This window comes from Podarcis erhardii (genome assembly GCF_964252035.2).
Source record: "Podarcis erhardii genome assembly, chromosome: 4".
NCBI classification, from domain to species: Eukaryota; Metazoa; Chordata; class Lepidosauria; order Squamata; family Lacertidae; genus Podarcis; species Podarcis erhardii.
The window spans coordinates 60,317,264-60,339,311 of NC_138508.1; the positions used below are offsets into that span (position 1 = coordinate 60,317,264).

The following is a 22,048-nucleotide window of genomic DNA, read 5'->3' on the forward strand; positions in this document are numbered from 1 at the left end:
TATTTTCCTGCCAGAGTGGTACCTATTTATCTACTTGCACTTTGACGTGCTTTCGAACTGCTAGGTGGGCAGGAGTAGGGACCGAGCAATGGGAGCTCACCCTGTCGCGGGGATTCAAACCACCGACCTTCTGATTGGCAAGCCCTAGGCCCTGTGGTTTAGACCACAGCGCCACCCGCGTCCCCTTCACGTATACTTAGGCAAAGTTAAAAATTATTTGTTGCTCCAAGTATGGTAAGTGTACTCTGGGCAACAAACAGTCCTTGAAGTAGACTATTTTCATTCTTGCTGTGGAATGCAAGGTCGTATTTTAGTTTCTGTGTTATCATGGTTGGACTGAAGCTGGAAGATGCATGCAATTTGTGGTGGTAGATTTGGAATGCAAGAAAGACCTGAAATGGCCTTATCCTGAGGAGTTGTAAGGAAAGCTTGCATAAAACACACACATGCAGCAGATGGTTACTTGACTTCACCATTTTTGTAAATTCAGGGTCTCCTTTTTGCCTGATTTTTAGATGTAGGGGATTCCCAGATTGTTAAAGGAGGGAAACGACCTTGTTTTAGGCTGATATTCCTGTCTGCTTTCTTATCTGTAAGAAGAACTGTCTTTGATTTAAAGTTCCCCTCCTCCCCAAACAGATTCTCAGTAGGTAGCAAACTGGTACGGAATGCTAATAAAAAAGTTTAGTGAAGTCATCTTCTATCAGGCTCTTGTGGTAGAACAGAAACGTCCCACCTATATTTGACTTCTTAGTTGTTGGACTTATCAGTCAGTTGGGTGTTTGTTTGTTGTTTTTTGTGTGTGCAGGGGGTGCCACTAGCCCTGTTTCATGTTCATATAGAGGCTGGTTTGTTGACCAAATCCCTGTGTGTATTCCTGCCCCCCCACTCCCTCTGGGGCCTTCTGTTACTGCTGATTCTGAACTGCAAGTGTAGCACACATGTGGGCATAATGTGTTTTTAAAAAATCCACTGTTGATAGAATGGGGGTTAGGGGTTGGTCCAAACACCTGAACTTGTTTTAGAAACTGGACTTAGGATTTGGGTTGGAGATGTGAATCAGCCTAAGTGAGAAGGTGGTTGCATGTTATGGTAGAGAACCTATTCAGCAGATTTTTGTTACGGTTTAGGTCAAAAACAGGTTAACAGCCTGGAGTGGAATCTATCTGAGGTCCACTGGAGCTCTTGTTATTCAAGGCCCATTGGAACTAATGATGGTTATATGGGAGCTGTGCTTGATGGTTGTATGCCTTAGTGTTTTGTTTAAATGCTTTGTTTAAATGGTTGGTCCATTGGTTTAAGCCCGGTTTGCAAAATTCTTATGTAACTATGAATTAATACTCCAGAGCATGGGCAGGTAAACTAAGGCCCGGGGGCCGGATCCGGCCCAATCGCCTTCTAAATCCGGCCCATGGACAGTCCAGGAATCAGTGTGTTTTTACCTGAGTAGAATGTGTCCTTTTATTTAAAATGCATCTCTGGGTTATTTGTGGGGTATAGGAATTCGTTCATCCTGCCCCCAAATATAGTCCGGCCCCCCCACAAGGTCTGAGGGACAGTGGACCCAGCTTCCTGCTGAAAAAGTTTGCTGACCCCTGCTCTAGTCATATTTCAGGTTTACTTATAATCTTCAAAACATGGACTTTTCTTGGGCTAGCAACATCCCAATCCTCTAAATATTTGCAAGAAGCTTGCTAGTATTCACTAATGAAGCTTTATACAAAATTAGAGCGAATGCTTTCTTCCAGCATCCAGTCAATAGAACATCGAATAATAAAGACTATGAAATACCACCAGTCAAGTCTTTATACCAGAGGAAAAATAAGTTGTAGTATTTTCCTTCTTTCCAAGTTTGCAAATCCAAACGTTTTGTAGATTTGATCCAGTGTTGTGTGCCTTGCTCATCATTTTTTAATGCAAACAAATTTTTATACCTCATTTTCTTCATTATCTGTAAGAGATCATATATTTCAGCAAAATCACACATGCTAAAAAAAAGGAAGTTTCATTTTGTGTGTCATCTTGAGATATACACCCCCTTAAAAAAAAAATCTCACACTAAGAACCGCCTCGAACTGTGTTAAGGGAAACACCTGTTTAGATTGCTGGTCATCATGAGTTCATCAAAGCTAATGTTTGGAGCATGATGTTGTTCTCTTCACCCTATAATCTCAATACATGTTGAACCCTTCCTATAAACCAGTCCCAGGCAAAACTTGTTTCAATGTAACTAAAAATATTTTTTAGATAGGAGAGTAACCTAGTCCTATTAATCTGCTGTCAGTTTTATCTGCATGTAAATCTAACTCATAATAATAGCAACAACACTAAATATTGTGTAGATTCTTGTGCTTTGACATCATCAGGTTTCAGTGTAAACGAGCTGCTCCTGTAAATTGGCTCAGTTTAACCCTCACTGTTTTATAATCTTCCTTTGCTGGGTTTCAAAACTCATTTCAGTCTGCTTTTTGAAGTAGCAGGTGTCAGGCAAACTTTTAAGAAGGGGGCTGATGGAAGGAGAAGATAAGGCAGGCAGCAAAATGGAAGAGGAGGAAGTTAAGCGGGTGATAAGATTGATGGGATAAATTAGAGGAGGAATGTGCGGGAGGGTGGGAACAAAGGAGACCAGAGGCAGATACATGAGAAGAGGGCTCCGGCTGCATCCTTTAAAAAATCCTTATCTACAGAGAAAGATAATGTGGGAAGGGCAAAGAAGCTTTAACAGGATTGCACAGGGGGGAAAAAGTTTTAAAATTTTAAAAATTTCAGGTTCAAGGCATGGAATCCTTATGCATTGTTGATATACAACTTTGATTTATTTAGGTCTAGTTCAGAAATGTTTGTCTGTTGGTTGAAGACTGTGGTTTTTGTTATATTGTATATATCCTTGACTAAGGTTAAGCATAACCTTGAGGATACAAAATGTCAGCCAGGTTTTCAAGGCCTGCTGCAAAAAAGGAAGAAAGTTGTAGACTTTTTGAAGACGAGTGGCATTGCAATATGTTAACTGCACTACTAAATCCCCGAATACGTGGATACTGGGGGGGCATAGGTCAGAGAGGGCCTAATTTCATGCAGGTTGCAGGGGCGGGAAGCAGAGGGAGTGAGCAAATCGGATTGGCCCTTCTCACTTTTCACTCTGGCCCTCAGTATGTGGCCCCTGATTAATTACTGTCTAGGGAACGTGACTCTCAACAGAAAAGGGTTTCCCATCCCTGCAATAAGTGTTTCCAGCAGTTCAGGTTATGGTGTATCGTCACACTCTGTAGTCTTTCATTCCCTGGGTTTGCAAATTTGACTTGGAGCTGCTAGAATTAATTCATGGCAACTGGTTATTTTGCATCATGAGAAAAACAATATTTTGCATCATGCCACCTTTTCCTAGTGAAATATCAGCAATATTAGTGTATGTCTAGTTTTCCTATTGGTCCTTGATGTAATAATAATCATCCTTACCAAAATCCATAGTTGTGTCTAAACTTTTTCATCTACTTCGTAAATTCTCTTGACAAGCACGCACTTGGTGCTACAATTGCTCTGAAGAGATGGAAGCAATTGCGCGAGATGCTCGTTGAGTTAGTGATGTGGTAACCCTTTTTGTTTTTTGTTTTGTTTTAAATTAAGGTGATTTTCACAATACAGAGAGCACCCAGGACCACGGTTTTGAAGTTCCTGAGGAGAAAGGTCCTCCAGCAGACAGTAGTGTGGAGAGACTTACTGTATATGAAAAGGCCAGCGACCAGTCTGCAGAAGATGTCAACCAGGCCCTGTGCCCCCACCAGGACAGGAAGCGTAAACATTCTGGTGAGAAAATGCAGAACGATGGAAGCCTTAAAGAAAACTTTGTAGAGGAGCAGGAAGATGAATTTGCATCAAAAGCAAAAAAGAGGAAGAACTCCAAAGGTAACCCGGCCAAGTTGGTCACTCTTTAAGGCATGGCTTGTGAAGTGAACACTCTTTGGATTAACCTATGTCCATTTATGACCTGTGTTGTGCCAATCCCAAATCCTCGCCTGAATTATGTTTGGGTACCTACAAGGTACAAGAATAGTCATTGGACAACGTAATCTTTGGCCAATGCAAATTGCTGTAGTGCATGCAAACCCCTCCTGAGCTAATCTTTTAAAAATGCATAGTGTGGTGGTGAAGCTGAAACAATCTGCCCCACAAGTGAACTATAGCTTTTGTTTCAAGTTGAGGGCCTTTTGATTAATTTTTAGTTATTTTTCCATTAGATGACTGGCCTGAGAGGGAAATGACAAACAATTCCTCTAACCACTTAGAAGAGCCCAATTGTAATGAGGTGACCAACCTGAAGGTGTGCATTGAATTAACAGGGCTCCATCCCAAAAAGCAGCGTCACCTGCAGCATCTTAGGGAACTGTGGGAGCAGCAGGTGTCACCAGAGAGATCCCCACCCGGCAAGTTGGGCCGGCAAAGCAGGAAAGATTTAGCTGAGGCTGTTCAGCCAGAGGCCACTGCAAAGGTCAAAGACTGCACAGAAGAAAGGCACACCAAGAAAAGGTCAGAGGTCAAAAGCAATAGAAGTTGGTCTGAAGAGTCCCTCAAAACAAGTGACAATGAACAAGGTATGCAGAGATTACTAGGGAAATCTAGCATTACTTAGTGACGCATGCTGCCACCAGTACTAAGAAGCTGTCAGTAGTTTTTTGGGTAGAAGTTTTATATTATATTATATATAATATAAAATTTTACTATGATCATATAAAGGACTTAAAGTGCCACTATTAAACCACTTATGCTTGTTTTGCCAAATCTGTAGTGTGTGGTGCTAATTGTGTTTTAATGCCACATCCTAGATGTGTGTGCTGTCTGTGTCGTGTGATTCCCTCCCCGCTTCAAATTGGGGGTGGGGGTGGGGAGAGAATACCAAAAACCTAAAATATTTTTGTCTGTAGGTTCTTTTCGGTCATTTTTGCTTTTTGATATTCTTAACAGTTTTTGACTTCATAACAGCCCCCCCCCCTTCATCTTTACCGGTCAGGAATGATTTTGATTTCATAACAATTTTTGACACGAATGAATGAGTGTAGATTAAGGAAGACAGTATGAAAAGTACTGCATCTTTTAACCACTTGTGGGAATTCACTGCTCCATTAGGTTTGAACTTCTGAGTTAATTTTTTCCTTCTCTGGAAAGCTGGAGGGAAGGAAGAGGTCTCCTTGTGTTCCATTCTCTTTATGCCAGGAAAGGTGTACAGGTGTCTTTTCCCGAATCTTTTCCGCTTTGTGGTTAAATGCAGACTAGCTAAGTTCTTCGACCTAGCCTGCTTTACCACTTCTTTCTTCTCTTTCCTAATTAGTCGTCTTCAGTTTTGTATCTACTGCATCTTCTACACATAGATTGTACTGAAAACCAGTTCACAGGAAATAAAATGACAATTTAAATATAACGACAAGCAATGTAGCTGTCTTGCACAATAAAAATCTATAGAAACCTACTATAACATTGAAATATAAGATTTCATCTCCAACTGGGAGCAGGTCTTTGGGAAAGAGCTTCTGAGGGTCAAATTATATGTTATGTTAAATTCTTGTTTAACCCTTTCTCCTTGCACTGTTGTTCTGACTAATATCGCTCCTCAGAGCTGCTATAGGTACCAGCAGCAGGTTCCCTGTAAGAGCAAATGGCAGCTGGAGGAGGGAAGGATTTTAATCAGGACCGTGGTGCAGGGGGAAAGGGTCAATGCCCTTCCCATGTGCTGTGCTCCAGATTGCAGCTGCTGTGTTTTAAAATCAAAACAAAACCTGAAACATATTAAATCAAATCATGCATTTAATGTAACACATAGTTTGGCCTCTATCATTTCAGACTGCGATAGGCAGAGTTTTGGTTTTTTGTTTTTATATGAGAGAACATTCTGTTATTGAGAGCAGAGATCTGAATCGTTGAATGTTCTCCCATACAAAAAGACTCCCTAAGCCCAGAAAGGAATCATATGGAAAATGACCCTTCTTTGCAACATGCTAGTTTTCCAGGTATGGGGATATTTATTTATTTTTGGAACAGAGGAACATTGAAGTGCAAGCCCCTACTTCCTGCCTGAAAAGTCCAGCCACAAGTTTCACCCTGGTGAAAACTAGGCCTAAGTCTACAACAGCTAGAGGATTCACCACTTTCTTATATGTTTTTTTAAAAAAGTTTTTTTTAAGACAAGAGAGAGAATCCTTCATTAGATAGACAGATCAAACTCATGAGTCATGCCCTTGGTTTCTATTCCATTCATACATTGCTTGATCTTACAGAAACAGAAGTTAAGAAACCTTGATCTGATGCACTGTGAATTCAGATACAGTCATACCTTGAGTTGAATGTGCTTCGGGTTGAGCGCGTTCGAGTTGCACTCCACGGCAACCCGGAAGTAACGGACGCGTTACTTCCGGGTTTCACTGCTCGTGCATGCGCAGACACTCAAAATGACGTCATGCGGATGCGCAGTAGCGGCGAAATGCGACCCGCGCACACGCAGACACGCCATCGCATCTTGCGTTCCATTCGGGATGCAAACAGGGCTCTGGAACGGATCCCGTTTGCATCCCGAGGTACCACTGTACTGTTCTTACTCTAAAACCACAGCTAGTCATTCATTTTTATTCATTTCAGTTGTTCTGTTGGTCCCTTTTGGGTTCTGTAGAAGTTTAGTCCTGATTCCTCTTACCTGAAAATTGTCATGTAAACAAACTCATCATGAACCTCTTTGCTTTCTTTACATTTCCTTTGTGTCTTAGGGAATCCTTTTCTCTCTTCAGGCATGGTCAGTAGAATGTTACAAAAGTGGATTGAACATTGAAGCTATGAGAAATGCATTGTTGGTTTTTTAGAGAAGCTGAACAGGTCACTTAGGGTCAATATATCCTGTTTCTGATTGGATTGTGTACATGACATCCTTGCAAAAAGCAACTCTTGAAAGTTAGTTCCTTGCAATGCAGCAAACAGGACGGTTTGCTTAACGGTTAAGAGCCATACAACACTGAGAAATAGATGTTTGGATCTATGATCCCTTTTCAGAATGCTGCAAGAAACAGACCCAATGCTTTCCTCATTTTTGGTGCACAAAGGGAGACTTTTTCAAAGGCAGAAATGGGAATTGGGCACTCAACCAGCGTTTCTGATTATGGAAACCGTTTCTGTGTCCTTTGAATTTTACACTCCACTCTGCTCTACAAAAAGCAAAAATGGGTTTCCTGAGGTGGAAAGGTTTCAGCAGTTCTATACCTGAAAGAGCAGTATATTCCCACTTTGCTAGCATGTCATTACAGGTAAGGAAGCCTCTTCTCTCATCTGCATCCATATAAACAAGTACACTGAGAAGGAGGCCTGATTCATATCTCCTTTGCCACAATGCTTAGATGGTGCAGTGCTAGACTGTGTGGTTGTTTACTGTGCTTAGATCTCGAAACAGCAAACTTTGTTTAGCAGATGTACCCGCCCATTACAATTACTTTTTATTGCTTATAGTCCAAATGTGGAATTGCTTAATGCGAATGTAAAAGTTTTAAAATAATGTTAGGTGTGTGTGTTCTCTTTCCTTTCAACACACTATGCAATGTACAATGCCTTTCCTCCCCATTTAGGTATCCCTCCATTCCCAGCATCTCCGCACATGAAGACCCTTTCATCTACCAATATAAACAGCAAAAGGCAAGCCCAGCCAAGCTGTACTCCAGTTTCAAGGTTGGCTGCCAAGCAGCAGAAAATGAAAGAAAACTGGAAGACAGATGTGCTGTGCACAGACGAGGAAGAAGATTTCCAAGCTGCATCCCTGCTGCAGAAACATGGCGACTGTGAGAAGCCACCAGGGAAACGTCAGTGTAAAACAAAACATTTGGCACTGCAGGAGAGGAGAAGGAGGTCATCCCTGACAGGAGATGATGTCACTGATCTCGAAAGTGCTGAAGAGAAGGTATCTTTATTTCAACCCAGTTGTCCCACTAATATTTCAGGTTTGGCTAATATCAGCCACTTTAAACACTTAGCTTGTTGTCTTATGTAGTGGCACTTCCAAGCCCTTTCTGTTTACTTTAAAACACATTGTACTGTTCTGCAGTGCTCAATCCACTTTACTCCAGGACAAATCTGTGAGGGCTCCTCCGATTCTTTCAGGATTTTGATCATAAACTTTTAGATGGTATAAATCTAGAAGCCGACACTACTACACTTTTAAAGAGAGAGAGAAAGGAAAATGGATTTTCAATGAATTATTAAGGATGGATGGGTGGGGTGTGGAATCCAGTAATGATTTTGACAGGTCATAGTTAATGAGGAGAATCTGGAAGCGACCAGAGGCTCCTTCAGACTGTGACTCTTCGCTAGTCACATCACATGAGCAGGCATTGTACAATCGCCTGCAGCAGCAGAGTCCCTCATTATTGCCTGTCTCTTCAGCCCTCACAGCTGCAGATTGCAAGTGCCCCTCAGGAGACTCCCCCAAGTCGTCCCATGCCGCCAGAAGCCCGAAGGCTTATTGTCAATAAGAACGCTGGAGAAACTCTTCTGCAAAGGGCAGCCCGACTGGGATACGAGGCAAGCATTGTTTCTGAAGTTCACTACTCTGAATTACAATGTGGAAGATGCTTGGTGTCACACATAATTCTAACTGTGCACGTGGTTGGAGTCTCTCTTTGTGTTCCTTCTCAACATGTCGAAATATCTCCAGGCTCTCTGTTCTCTTTCTTTATTCAAGCGTGCAATTAGTATATTTTGTGAACAGGGCTAGGAAAGAAACAATATAAACCCCTGTAAGTTAATAGCCTTGAGCCTGAATAGGTGCCAGTCATTTTCAATAAGAAGTCAGTTCTTGATGTGCTTTGCAGGATGGGGATCGTGACTAAGTAGTGGGGGATGGGGATAGATACCCCGATACACAGCCAAAGTTAACATATATGCTACATTTCAGGAAGGTTAATTACCGGCACAGCTTTGGCAGTGTGAGAGTGTGGACACGCTTCATTTCAGGGCTGCTTTTGAACTTCGCATTTTAATGTTATGAATATATATTTTGTGATGCATTCCCATATTTGAAAAACAAACTGGCATTTAGAGCTGGTAAATCACTGGGACTTGCAGACTTGCAGGTGAAAATAGTCATATGTACAAATAGTTTGGAGATCAGACTTATTAGCAAAGCAGCTCTATAGGTGCCTATGTCTTTATTTTCCTTTCTACATTTTTAGACATTGCTTGTAAGAATGCTGCCATTCTTTAAATGCTATAGAGAGAGAGAGAGGGTGGGGGATGGGTCCTGACAAATCCTTCTTGTTTTATGCAAAGGTTTTGTTTACTTCTACCTGTAGCAATAAAATGTGAGATCTTCAAAAGTAGGGGTGCGGACTGGGGAACCAGTGGCTCTCCATATGTTGCTGGACTCTAGCTCCCATAAACCCCAGGGATGATGGGAATTGCTTGTTTCCAGTGGTGGTTATAGAGCTTAATCAAGCACAGGTCAATCAGAACTTTACCTGTTCTGATCCTTAATCAAGAAGCATTCAACTTGCTGTACTCCTTTTCCTTGATGAAAAAGAGAAGAGAATCAGTTCAGTATGTTGAAGCCTGTGTTGAGGGGCTAGATAGCAATGTGGCAAACTGAAATACGGGTAGTGCTGATATATGGTGCATTTAACTTCTTGTGTAGTAGGGCAATGTGGCATCTTGTATATGGGAAAAGTCCAGTGATTAAAGTCACAGTCAGACAATTTCATTCTCCACTGCACTTTCTAGTCTTGTTGTGTTGGATGAGTTTCAGTTAGCAAGACTTATGGACATGGACAAGGTGCTTGACTTGGTTTGGGCAACTACTTCTGCTCTTCTCCCTTGATGCTTATGGTTTTTTAAAACAGCAGGGAAAGGATGGTTGACCAGATCAGAGAGGTGATTAAAGCCTCTTTGCAAGAGGGGGTGGGCCCCCCCACCTATCAAAAGGAGATAGTGTTAAGACCACTCCTTAAGAAACACTCTATGGATTCAGAAAATCTAAATAGAAATTGGTCAGTCACGAATGTTTCCTTCTTGGGCAAGGTTCTTGTGGGGTTGCAGGACAGATCTTGGGTATCCTGGGTGAAACCAATCTTTTAGTTCCATTTCAGTTGGGATGTAGGCTTGGGATGTTGGGATGTATGTGTGACCCTATATAATGATCTCTGTTAGGAGAGAGACAGAAGAGAGTGTCCCTAGTGACGCTAATTGATTTCTCAAGGGCTTTTGACACCATTGGTCATTCTATGTTTCTGGAATGAGCTGGGGTTAGGTGGCACCACTACCAATCTGACTTGGATGGTTGTTTTCAGAGGGTGGCACTTGGGGAGTATTGTTTGGCCCAGCATAGGGTTCCAAAGGGTTTAGTTTTATCCCCCCCATACTGTTTAACATGTTCATGAAACTGCTGAGTGAGGTCAGTGAGTATGCTGTAAGCAGTATGCTGATGACACATAGCTCTACTTTTCCCTTATGTGTGCAAATGTGGCCACGGATGTGCTGGACCAATGTCTTGCCTCAGTCATGGGCTGGATGAGAGCCAATAAACTGAAGCTCAATCCAGACATGACTGTTAGTGGGTGGTTCACTTGAGCAGATGAGTGGAATGTGCCCCGCTCTGGATGGGGTTATACACCCTAAGAAGGTGCAGGTATGAATTGCATGTAGTTCTGGATCTGTTACAGTTGCTTGAAGCTCAAGTAGGTGGCACAGAGTGCCTCCAATCAACTTTGGCTGGTGGCCCAGCTGCACCCCTATCTGGACAGGGCCCACCTAGCTAGTGTTGGCTACACTCTGGTTACCTCTAGGTTAGTTTACTGTCATGTGTTAAACCTGGGGCTGCTCTTGAAGACTGTTCTAAAACTGCAGTTGGCGTGAAATTCAACAGCCGGGTTGTTATGGCCCAAGCACATGACACCAATCTTGGCCTGACTGCACTGCACCAATTAGTTTCCAGGCTCAAGTCAAAGTGCTGGTTGTGACCTACGTGGCTTTGACCTATGTGGCTCAGCACCCCAATTCCTCAAGGGCCTCTTCTCCCCACATGAAGCAACCCAGACCCTACTCTGTGTGACCTGCTGTGGGAGGTGTGGAGGGTGGCAACAGGAGAAGGAGCCTTTTCCGTGGTGGCCCCTCTCCCCTGTTAATGGGGTGCTCTCTCCAGGGAGGCACACCAGTGCCTGCTTCTAGGTACCAGGCAGAGCCATTCTTATTCACCTAGGCCTTGGGATCTTAATTTTAGCAGGGTGTGGTGGATCTGGAGCTGTTTTTAGGTATGTTAGTTGTGTCTGCTGAGTGCCAATGGGGTGTGTATGAACAGAATAGAAAAGGAATGGTTAGCTGACTAGGAGCACTCCCATGCTGCAGCATTTTGTTGCAGGACCCACTTGTCTCTGTAGGATCTATAGGTGTTAGTAGTGGAGACAGTTCTGAACCTCTGTTCTTCAGCCACATTGGACTTCTGAGGATGGACATTCAGCATGAACAACAAGAGTTCAGTGCCACCTTATTTGTATATGTAACAACATTTTACATGAGACGCCCTTGGAAACGTTCTGCTTTTATAGCTACCACATGCCACTGGGAATCTTGCCTCTGACTTTGACGAGGTGTCCCATAGCTTAATTAATTCAAACTGTATTCCACGAGGCTTCAAGGAAAACAAATAAGGACAGTGCTGAAGGCCCTTTCCAGAGTAAACAGCGGCAAATACCAGATTAAAACTCCTCCTGAAACAGCTGTATTGAATGCACAGTTTGACGGGGAAAGGGAGAGGCATTCCTAGGTGGTACTCCCTGTGTCTTGACTTAGAGATATCAGTTACATGTCTCCTTTTCCTTCATCATATCTGTTCAGGGCCAAATGAGATGTGATTGTTTCAGCTCAGTTTTGTGTATTGAAACACTCTGTTAAGAGGAAGATTTTAATAGCAATGTGAGTTTAGTAGGTTGGGTGCCAACTCCACTGTGTACCTATTGCTTACCTCTTCATGGAGCTTCTCCCCAGAAGCATTTTGCTTGGTTGTGTTTCAGAGCTTGGCTGTAAAGATATGGGTGCCTGTGGGGCTGGGGCGGGCAAGAGATGCACCATAATGCCCAGATCATCAACTTCCATTAAGGAAAAAAAGAAAAAGAAAGTTTATGGCACTTTTAGAACCCAAGCTGTGAAGCAAAATGTGCAGCCCGATTGTGGAAACTCTAGAGAAGAAACACCTTCGCTTGCTTTTCACTTTTCCACCTTTTATTCTGGTCTTCCCTGGTGGAGAAGGGGTTGCTGCCCTATAGAAAACAATGTGTTTCTCCAGGATTCGAGTGTAGCTGTGATTGGGGAATAGTGTATCAACTCAAAAGCAGCAGCAAAGCCAGGAGTGGATTATCTTTTGAACTTGGGCAAACTCTTACTTAAATTAAAACAATTTTAAAAGCAGTTGGCCCAATACCAAGCAGATAAAGGTCCTGCCTTGTTATACCCATGTTGCAGGACTATGGCTGTAGCCGAGAGAGCAATAAGCTACACCCAGTGTTGTTGCACCTATTTTGGAGGGATTTTGTGTAGTGCACGTCAACCCTCAAAGGTTGTCCAGTGCTATCCTGGTGTGTGCGGTTTATTTTTTTAGAGAGAGATGCAGCTGGCAGGGAGGGTTGTGAAATTGATTATAGCAGCAGTGCCATTCATTAAGGGCTGGAGGTGTGTGAAAGGAGCAGGGAAAGAATTGCAGGTTTCAGCATTGAGTGGAAAGATGTTGCTTAGAAGAAAGTCGGATGTATAACTTGAAAAACAACAGAGAAATAAACCTGGAGCCCAATTTTCCCAGAGGCCATATCTACCCAGGTCTCTTTGCCACTACTCAGTCAACAGATCTAGCTTGATGCTAGCTATGTTTTATTTATTTCTTTGGTGTAATAAATTAACACTCTCCCCCGGCTCCCGCCCATCACCTTCCAGATGTGTAGGCAGAAGTTAATGGCAGATAAGCCATAGGTGAGGGAAAGTCTGTACTCAACACCTGTACATTGCTTTAAAGTCAGGCATGCACACACTTTTCTTTCTCTAAACAAAACAAATTCCTTCCAGTAGCACCTTAAAGACCAACTAAGTCAGTTCTTGGTATGAGCTTTCGTGTGCATGCACACTTCTTCAGATGCAAAGATATCTGAAGAAGTGTGCATGCACACGAAAGCTCATACCAAGAACTGACTTAGTTGGTCTTTAAGGTGCTACTGGAAGGAATTTGTTTTGTTTTGACTATGGCAGACCAACACGGCTACCTATCTGTAACTTTTCTTTCTCTGTGATTTGGACAGTTTACGTGTTTACAACATGCACAACTGTTGTCAGGACTAGATTGGCCCTGCACTTGTGTGCAGCTGGCAACCTTTCAAATGACCTCTCTGATGTGACAGGCATAATCAGCTGAAATGCTGTAGTCCATAAGACAGCCAGAAAAGTGTCTCAAACCCACAATACAACAAAGTTTTGAGATTTGTTGACAAACTTGTTTTCTTCATCTCTTAAATATAAATTGACAGGGAATATATTATCTAGAGGGATGTTAAAATAACTTGTTTTTGTGGTAGATTTTGTATGACCTTTCTAGTTTTTTGTTGTTGTTTTTTTAAATAAAATTTCTCATCCAAGTGTGTGCTCTCAACATTTTCCCTGTTATTGTACAGGAACATGCTAGAAAAGTCAGTGAATTTGTGAGCGGTGGTGAGGGGCGGGGTGTGCATTGTGGATAGGGTTGTAGACAGGAAATCCGAGGTTTCCTTCATGGTTTTCCCAGAGGAATGGGGTTTTGCTGGTAGAATGCATTGCAGGCCTCAGCCTAGGAAAGTCTGTTGGCTGCCATGATACTTTGGCTGCGAGGGATATTTGCTCATAGGCGTTGGGTTTCCAAATGCCCTTCTTATCTGACTGCTTTATAGAAGGACTCCCCCTAGAACATTCCTCTTCTCTTCCCCCTCCCCAATTGAAACACTTCCCAGATGAATTGTGCCCCTCCCTCCTGTTTTCTTTAAGTGATAACCTCTGGTGTTAAAGATATCTCCATAGCAACAAACAGTTTCTTTTCTCCACCCTTCCTGCCTTTCTCCAGGAAGTGGTTCTGCATTGTTTGGAAAACAAGGTCTGTGATGTAAATCACTATGACAGGGCTGGCTGTTGCGTTGTAAAGAGACTTTAGGCACATTATTCTTTCAGTGATTTCCTTTGCTGGCTTGGACGGAGGATGATGCACAGAATGCTCTGTGGATCCGTACTCATGGAACATGGATCTAGAGAGGCAGCCTGCCACACGTACTAAAGCAGCAAATGAGACATGCACACACCCCTCTCACACACACACATTAAATAGGATTCCCATTTCTACTAGGCTAGAATGCATCACTTTCTAGCTGTCACGGAAGCATTGAAAATAATTCTGTGCTTTGGTTGGTGGAAACTGAGATGACTTCATAAATAACTATGCATCTTATAAATAACAACACATGGTTGCATGAAAATGGCATATGGGCTAGAACTGGCCAGTAGGTGTCATGGTGAATGCAGTTTTAAATTCTCTATATTGGGGTTCAGGGGCGCCGACTTATAAAAAATATTGGGGGGGCCCAAGACCTCCAAACCGCTGCTGCTGGGGGAACGAAAGGGGCGAGCCCCGGGCTGCCCCGACCTTAAGTGAACTTGTGAGGGCCCGCCCTTTGCGGCAGCCGATTGGCTGCCGCCGTGGGCGGTGAATATTAATGAGCTAGGGGGAATCCCCGCTTCTCGCGGGGCTGACGCCAGCCCCGTGAAATTGTTGATGGGTCGAGAGCCCGCAACCCCACCCCCTCTCTAGATCGGGAGTGGCTTTGTTTTAACTCATTACTGAATGTATTTTAAAAGGTAACTATCGTCAAACTAGGAAAATAAAAAATACCAACATAATTTTGTGATTTTACAAAGCATAATATAATTAATTAATTTTCTTAATTTTCTTAATTTTTGAGGGGGCTCGGGCCCCCTCAGGCCCCATGGAGTCGGCGCCTATGTTGGGGTTTCCAACCTTTTTGGGCTCAGGGGCACATTTGGAAAATGTTAGAAACTGCCACGTGATGACAAAATACACGTGTTGCAGAAGAAAAGCTGGTGATACACCAAAACCCGACAAATAACCCACATACTTCCTAAAACAAATAAAACACAAAAAGCTGAGCTCTCCCTCTCCCAAGCAAAATGCTCACAATCCAACGGCAAAACCAGGCAAGGCAATCTGCATCCAAGCAAAAGAAAAACCAGTTCTCTCTCTCTCTCTCTCTCTCTCTCTCTCTCTCTTTGGCGATCACTCATAGCTGAGTAATATTGTCTTCCATAAACATGGTTTTAACAATGAGTCCGTACCACAAACACACAGAGCCCCCTCCAAAAAGCAGATAACTCCAACATACAAACACAAAAATCAGGTGAAACACACACCAAGAAACAAAAAAAATTATGGCAAAGTGCCACCATTTGGGACCCAGAGGCTTTCCTAGTGGAAAGGGAGGTAAAAGAGCCAGGGTAGGGTGGCTTTCCAGTCAGTTTAGCATCACCAATGGTAATGAAGAAGGCTTTTTTTTTTAATAGAAAAAATTAGGAGAGTCGGGTGCAATGGTGGTCACCAAGTGGGCATCATGGTGCCTGAGGGCATCACAATGGGGAATTGGGGAATTAATGGGCATAGCCAAGGGAGTAAATAAACCAGGTAAATAAATAGAAATACTTAACTAGCCGGCCAATTGCATCACAGAAAATTCTGTTCTGCCCGCCCCCCCAAACATAAAGCCTGCCCCTCTAAAATAAATCCTGGGTACACCCATATTTATATTCATCAATCTTAATTGTTCTACACAAGCTTCTGCAATGTGTTTTTTCCAGGATTCCCAATTTCAGATCCAAACTAGTCATGTGCTATCAGCCACATGTTGTGGAATTCGACAGAGAAGGCTGAGATTTCTATGAATTGAATAAATCATGTTTAAAGAGTTAATGAGGCATTTAATTAATTAACCATAAAACTCTACATTGTTACATCTCATGGTTAATGACACTGGATGAAATCCACTGGGAACTTCTCTAGTTCTGTGGCAAGAGGCTGAGTGTATGCAGAATGGGTGCCCTCCTTCAGGGATCTTCGTGCAGATTGAATGAATGGGAGTTAAGCAAAGGCATGTGCTGGGGGTTTATGGGGTGGGGTTGGGGGAATGACAACTAGCCCTGACAATTTCTGACGTACGTGTCACTTAAATATAGGCAAATGCTTATTGCCTGTTGATTTAAAACTCGGAATTAGTCCCGAGTTTTCTGTGCTAATGTTTTTTGTTTGAAAGCCAAAACTCTGGCTGGTCCACAGCTCAGTGTGGCACAATGCATAGATTGGGCACAGAAAGAGGCCCAGGGTGCATCTAGATAAGGTCTTGCAATCTCAAATGGATCATTTAGACACTGCAAATGGTTCATTTGCAACCTTAATGAATTTTCCGCAGAAGGGATAAATCCAGCTTAAATGGAGAAAAATAAGGGCTGAGCAATTAGATGCCAATGACATTGTGTGGCCTCTGTGAATTGCTTGCATGCATGAGCTCCATTGATCCCACAACACTGTCAGTCCCTGGGATTTCCAGGCAATGGATTTGGGGTTGCAAGGCTGAGAAAGAGCTAGTTGTCGAGCTTAGCTCTGTTGCAGAGTCTCTGCCAGCCAGAGTAGATGATGCAAGCTAGCTGGACCAATGGCCTGATTCATTACAAGGCAGTTTCATATGTTTAAAAGCACCCTTTTTGTAGTTCAGTTTAAAATTAAACAAGTGGCAGTTGTTTGTACTAACAAACTGCCCACTCACAGATGATTTGGTACTGTTTCTGCAAGCCAGAAATGGAAGGAAATGTATGAAACAACTTTTCCCAGATTTTTATTTTTTAATTGAATTATGTTGCTCATGTTGATGCTGTTGGTCCCAGCCAGCTGTTTTGACCAGCAGAGAAAAGTCTGGGTACCAGACTGACAGATTCCATCATGGCTGGTGTTGGGGTGGGGTGGGGTGGAGAGGGAACACTATCTGGGAGAGCCTTTTAAGTCTTCCCCATTTTGTTCATAGTATGTGGCTGAAGCACTTAAATCTTAAAAGTCATAATTACTGGACTTCTTTCTTTAGCTTGGACAGCCAGTTCATTAGATTCCTGCGATCCACTTTAACCTGGTTAGCAAAGGCCTGCTACACGAACAGCTTCATGCTGTATCCTAGCTACCAACTCCTCAGGTCAGGTATGTGAAGAGTGCAGATTACTGTGGGCTTTCCGGCAGATTTGGAACTGCAAGGATAAGTCTGCGGCGCTGGGGAAATGGGCTTCCTGCATTTCACAAAGTGGACTCTAGTCCGCGAAAGCTTATGCCGTAATAAAATAGGCGTGCTCTTTATTCTCTTTTCTTCTCTCTGCCTTTACTTGAGAACAAAATGGTTAACTGAACTTGTGAAGGGTCCTGCTAAATTGACAGCATTTGTATCGGGTTCCTTTCACAGCACTTTGTCACCTACTGAGGGCCAATAGAACAGGATCTGCTAGCCCAGGCCTTTGTTCCAGGTGACTGAAGGATCACAGTCTCATTTTTGCAAAACCGCTTTGGTTCCCCCCGCCCCTTACAGTCATGCGGTATACACGTTTTATGAAATAAAAGAACTAATGAAATGTTTCCATGACTGTCAAGAGCTTGGGAAAATTGCCTGTGAGCTTGATTGTGTTATCACTACTGCCAAAACACTACCTTGGCTTCCATGGTGCAAGAAAGGAAATAAATAAATCCTGGGGTTGGGCTAGATGACCCTTGGGATCCCTCCCAACCCTATGAAATGTAAGGAGTGTGTATGTGAGACACACTCCCAATCAATTATCTTGGTCGTTCTTGATTCCATAAAGGCATCTCAAATCAGAGATAAAGTGTAGACAAAGGCCACAGTATTTAGACTAGTCTACTCCCTACCGTACCTTGGTGGCACTGTGGTCTAAACCACAGAGCCTAGGGCTTGCTGATCAGAAGACTGGAGGTTCAAATCCCCGCGACGGGGTGAGCTCCCGTTGCTCGGTCCTTGCTCCTGCCCACCTAGCAATTCGAAAGCACATCAGAGTGCAAGTAGATAAATAGGTACCACTCTGACGGGAAGGTAAGCAGTGTTTCCGTGTGCTGCTCTAGTTTCACCAGAAGCAGCTTAGTCATGCTGGCCACATGACCCGGAAGCTTGTCTGTGGACAACGCCGGCTCCCTTGGCCAGTAAAGCGAGATGAGCGCAGCAACCCCAGAGTCGTCTGCGACTGGACCTAATGGTCAGGGGTCCCTTTACCTTTAGCTTTACTCCTTACCTTACCTTACCTCATGGCAAATTTTCATCTTGCACTGCAATGTGCACAGACCACACCCTGTGTAGTCCAGCATCATGATGTTGTGTATCTTTGTCCATGCCAGTGGCTGCCATTGGCATGGAGCAGAGGCAGGGAAACTCACAACATGATGGCTCCATGTCCTCATGGTGTTTGTACACATTGTGGCGCTGGGGTGAAACCTGTGACCCCAGGGAGCAGTTGAGGGATAAGTTAAAGTATAGATCAGCTCTAACATTATTTGGAAGGAATTAAGATTTCAGTAGTTAATATACAGGATGCTGCAAAGAGGTTTAGTCAAACAAAAGCAGAAGCTGACCTGTTTTCTTCAGGATCTGAAAGAAGAGTTAGGCTATTTATACTTTCAGTGGCTACCAACCTTCCATTCTGCCATAGAGGAAATATTCAGGGTTACAATGGCAGCTGTAAAATGTTGGCATCTCCATGGCACCCTTCTCTTAGTTTTGAAAGCTACTTGTTGTATGTGAACACCCTACATCACAGTCTTAAGTATGTTATTTGCATATTCATAGACTTGCTTATAAATAAATGGGTTGAGATGCGGAGCTGTTTGGGTTCTCCGAATCTGCCTTTGGGGGCTAGTGGCTTGTTTTGTTTTTCTAAGTTTTGACTTCTTCAATGGGGAGAAGAGCTGTGTAATTTCCTCCCTTCTTGCTTTTGTTACTTCTTAATAGCCCAATGAGAAGGGTATTCCCAGCATGTTAAAGTAAAGGTATGCATGTCTCCACAGCAACAAACAACATGGTCTGTTTTCTCTTGCTTCTCTTTTCCAGGAAGTGGTTCTGTATTGTTTGGAAAACAAAGTCTGTGATGTAAATCATCGTGACAATGCTGGTTATTGTGCCCTGCATGAGGCCTGTGCCAGAGGCTGGCTGAGCATTGTGCGACATCTCCTAGAATATGGAGCCGATGTGAACTGCAGCGCTCAGGATGGAACTAGGTTAGCAACACTTTAGTTACTAAGAGTAAACGGCCATTGCTTTTGTCCCGCATTAATACACAGCTGGGTTGATGTCACCAATGGCTTTGAAATTATGTTTAAAAGAAACAGTCGCTTTTCTCCAACAGTTGAGGCCTGGAGTCTCTCAAGCTTCCGAAACTTGCTAATTGCATTCTACTGCATAAAATTTGGTTCCTCAAAAAATGCTGTGTCCTCCTTTTGTAAATTTAGGCTGCATATCTATCCACATTTTAATCCTACTGGAATCAATATAGCCTGGTTTTGTGGGAGGTCCAGGTGGCTAGCCATTCACAATTCTTGTTCTGATATTTGAGAAACTATACTGGACAATAACATTCTGCTAATTTTCTGTGTTAATTCTCTTTGTTATGTGCCTAACTCTTTTTCCATTAGGAAACCATTTGTGGCTATAATTGTTATAGGAATAGGATCTCTTGCAGTTTTACTGAACAGTTGAAAGATACTACTTTTTAGTCCTGTTTATATCTTACTTATACTTCAACTGGTCAAAAGTGCAAGTAATTTGTACACACACCTTATAATTTAGTGTACAACATTGCTTAATTTTACTCATTCTTAGTGATATGCAGGCAAATCACCTTCTTCAACCTTTTATCCTTCTACCCATGCCCTCTAATGGCGATATCTTTTTCTAATTATTAAGTCCTTCCTCTTTTTCTTTTTGATGCACTAAACATTTCTGTGCATAATGTTGATAATTGTTGCTTTTAAATACTGTACTAAGATACAAGATGGAGGGCGCCTTTTGGAGTTCTTCCATTTGAATGTTTTATCACTTACCACCAAACCTGACAGCCTGAGGACATTAAATTAGCATGTCTGTGAGCCAAGAGCTCTTAAGTTATTGGTCTTTGCCTATCAACTTGCAATAGTCAAAAGATTTCAAGAAAACACACACAAAAGATTTAATCTTGGTTAAGGTGGCCTATTACTCTTGAGCACTCTGTCATTATCACCTTATCAGGTCTATAGGAACATGCTTCCTGGAAGGAAGAACAGTGAAAGAAGCTTGGACAAGGGAGTCAAGCCTCTTTTCTTTGGCCTTAGGCCCACCCCCTGGCCAGCCATCAATTGTCCTCCCTGGCCTAGGGTGGGTCAAAGGCCAAGTAGGTGGATGGCACCCACCCAGGTGAGCCCCGCTCAGTGCCGCAAACCCGGCCCACCTGTGGGAAAGGGAGGGCGGAAATTGTCCCTTCTCCCCATCTAACTAAATAAGAATCTATGAGGCTGGGCAGGCCCCCACTGTGTGGGGGTTTTTTATTGAGCGGGTCAAGCCACTCAGACCTCCTTAGCACCATAAAAAGAAGGTGCTTGTATCTCCTTGAAAACTGGAGATTCCGCAGCCACTTCTTTTCTATAATGTGCAAAGCTCCAGGACAATAATTCAGCGGTAGACAGCACCTGTTTTGCATGCAGAAAGTCTCAGGTTCAACCCCCAGGTAGGACTAGGAATGTCCTCCTGTCTCAAACCCCAGAGAGCTTCTGCTGGTCATCACATAGATCATACAGAACTAGATAGGCCCAATGGCCTGACTCTGGGTAAGGCAGCGGGCTCTTATGCTTCTACGTTTTACATTAGCACTATTTCTTAACACCAGCTTCCTGAGCATTTCTTACATGGCTAAAGGTTGACATACCCTTTCACCTACCATGCACCAGAATCTCTCATTGCTTAGTGCTAGGGTGCCCTCTACCTGCCCTCCCATGATGTAGTGGCAGCAACCACTGGATTAAGTACACACCCACCACCCTCCTTGCATGGGCCTTCCATTTCCATCCTTTGCTGCCGCATGATGTGCTATGAAGTGGAGCTCAGCAGATGCATTTGTCTCCCTTTCCTGCTGGACCGGAAAGTCAAATCCGCAATGTTCTGCCTCTACATTTTCCTCTCCCATGTATTTGAACGTGACTTCCATGGCTCCCCATTCCATCACGAAAGGGACACAGGCGACAGCAGGAAGGAAGTGCACATGTATGTCTGGGTTTAACGGTGCTCTTGTCAAGGTAGCAGGCGCAGATGCAGAGCCCCCAAGCAGCAATGGAATGGTACTCTTAATTACTGTGGTTTTTTTTACCACGAATCACTGCTTTGCTATGGAAAACCAATGTATGAACCATCCTATGGCAAAGTGAATATGGAATCTGCAGTGCTAGCATTGCATAGAACGAGGTTGTTCAAACTCTGTAATTTGATGTTGGCGAGGAAAGGAGATGCAAATTATCTGTGGGCATGTTTGGATTGGCGATCCCAGCAACCACAGAATTTAAAACAGGGGGAGAGGGTACTTTGAGATCTCAGCACAACTCTGTAGAACAGGCTTCCTCAACCTTGACCCTCCATATGTTTTTGGCCTACAACTCCCATGATCCCTAGCTAGCAGGACCCAGTGGTCAGGGATGATGGGAATTGTAGTCTCAAAACATCTGGAGGGCCGAGTTTGAGGAAGCCTGCCGTAGAATCCATGCAATGGGACCACTTGGTGCAAACCACATTGCAAGGTTTTGTACGTCCACCAGCTGTGGTATAGAAATCCTGTGTCCATGCGCTGTTTTCAGTGGTGAGAGTTTGTCTTCCATGATTCACATGCCATCCCTACAACAGCTACACTCCTAGAACTATAGTATTCTGGGAGCTGCCATCGCCTGAGAATGAGCCTAGCAAGCATACTG

General features: G+C 43.3%; 1 protein-coding gene across 9 annotated transcripts in view; it reads left to right on the plus strand.

The window, feature by feature from the left end:
* The window catches only part of BCOR (BCL6 corepressor), a 98,259-nt gene that overhangs the window by 59,445 nt on the left and 16,766 nt on the right, over positions 1-22,048 (plus strand). For 7 of the 9 annotated variants that reach the window (XM_081858852.1, XM_081858855.1, XM_081858849.1 and 4 more), the window contains 5 exons: positions 3,625-3,903; positions 4,236-4,589; positions 7,596-7,924; positions 8,407-8,544; positions 19,170-19,336. In XM_081858852.1, the coding sequence (XP_081714978.1) occupies positions 3,625-3,903; positions 4,236-4,589; positions 7,596-7,924; positions 8,407-8,544; positions 19,170-19,336 (1,267 nt within the window). The remainder of the gene's footprint in view (positions 1-3,624; positions 3,904-4,235; positions 4,590-7,595; positions 7,925-8,406; positions 8,545-19,169; positions 19,337-22,048) is intronic. The other 2 variants (XM_081858856.1, XM_081858857.1) reach the window with 2 other exon arrangements.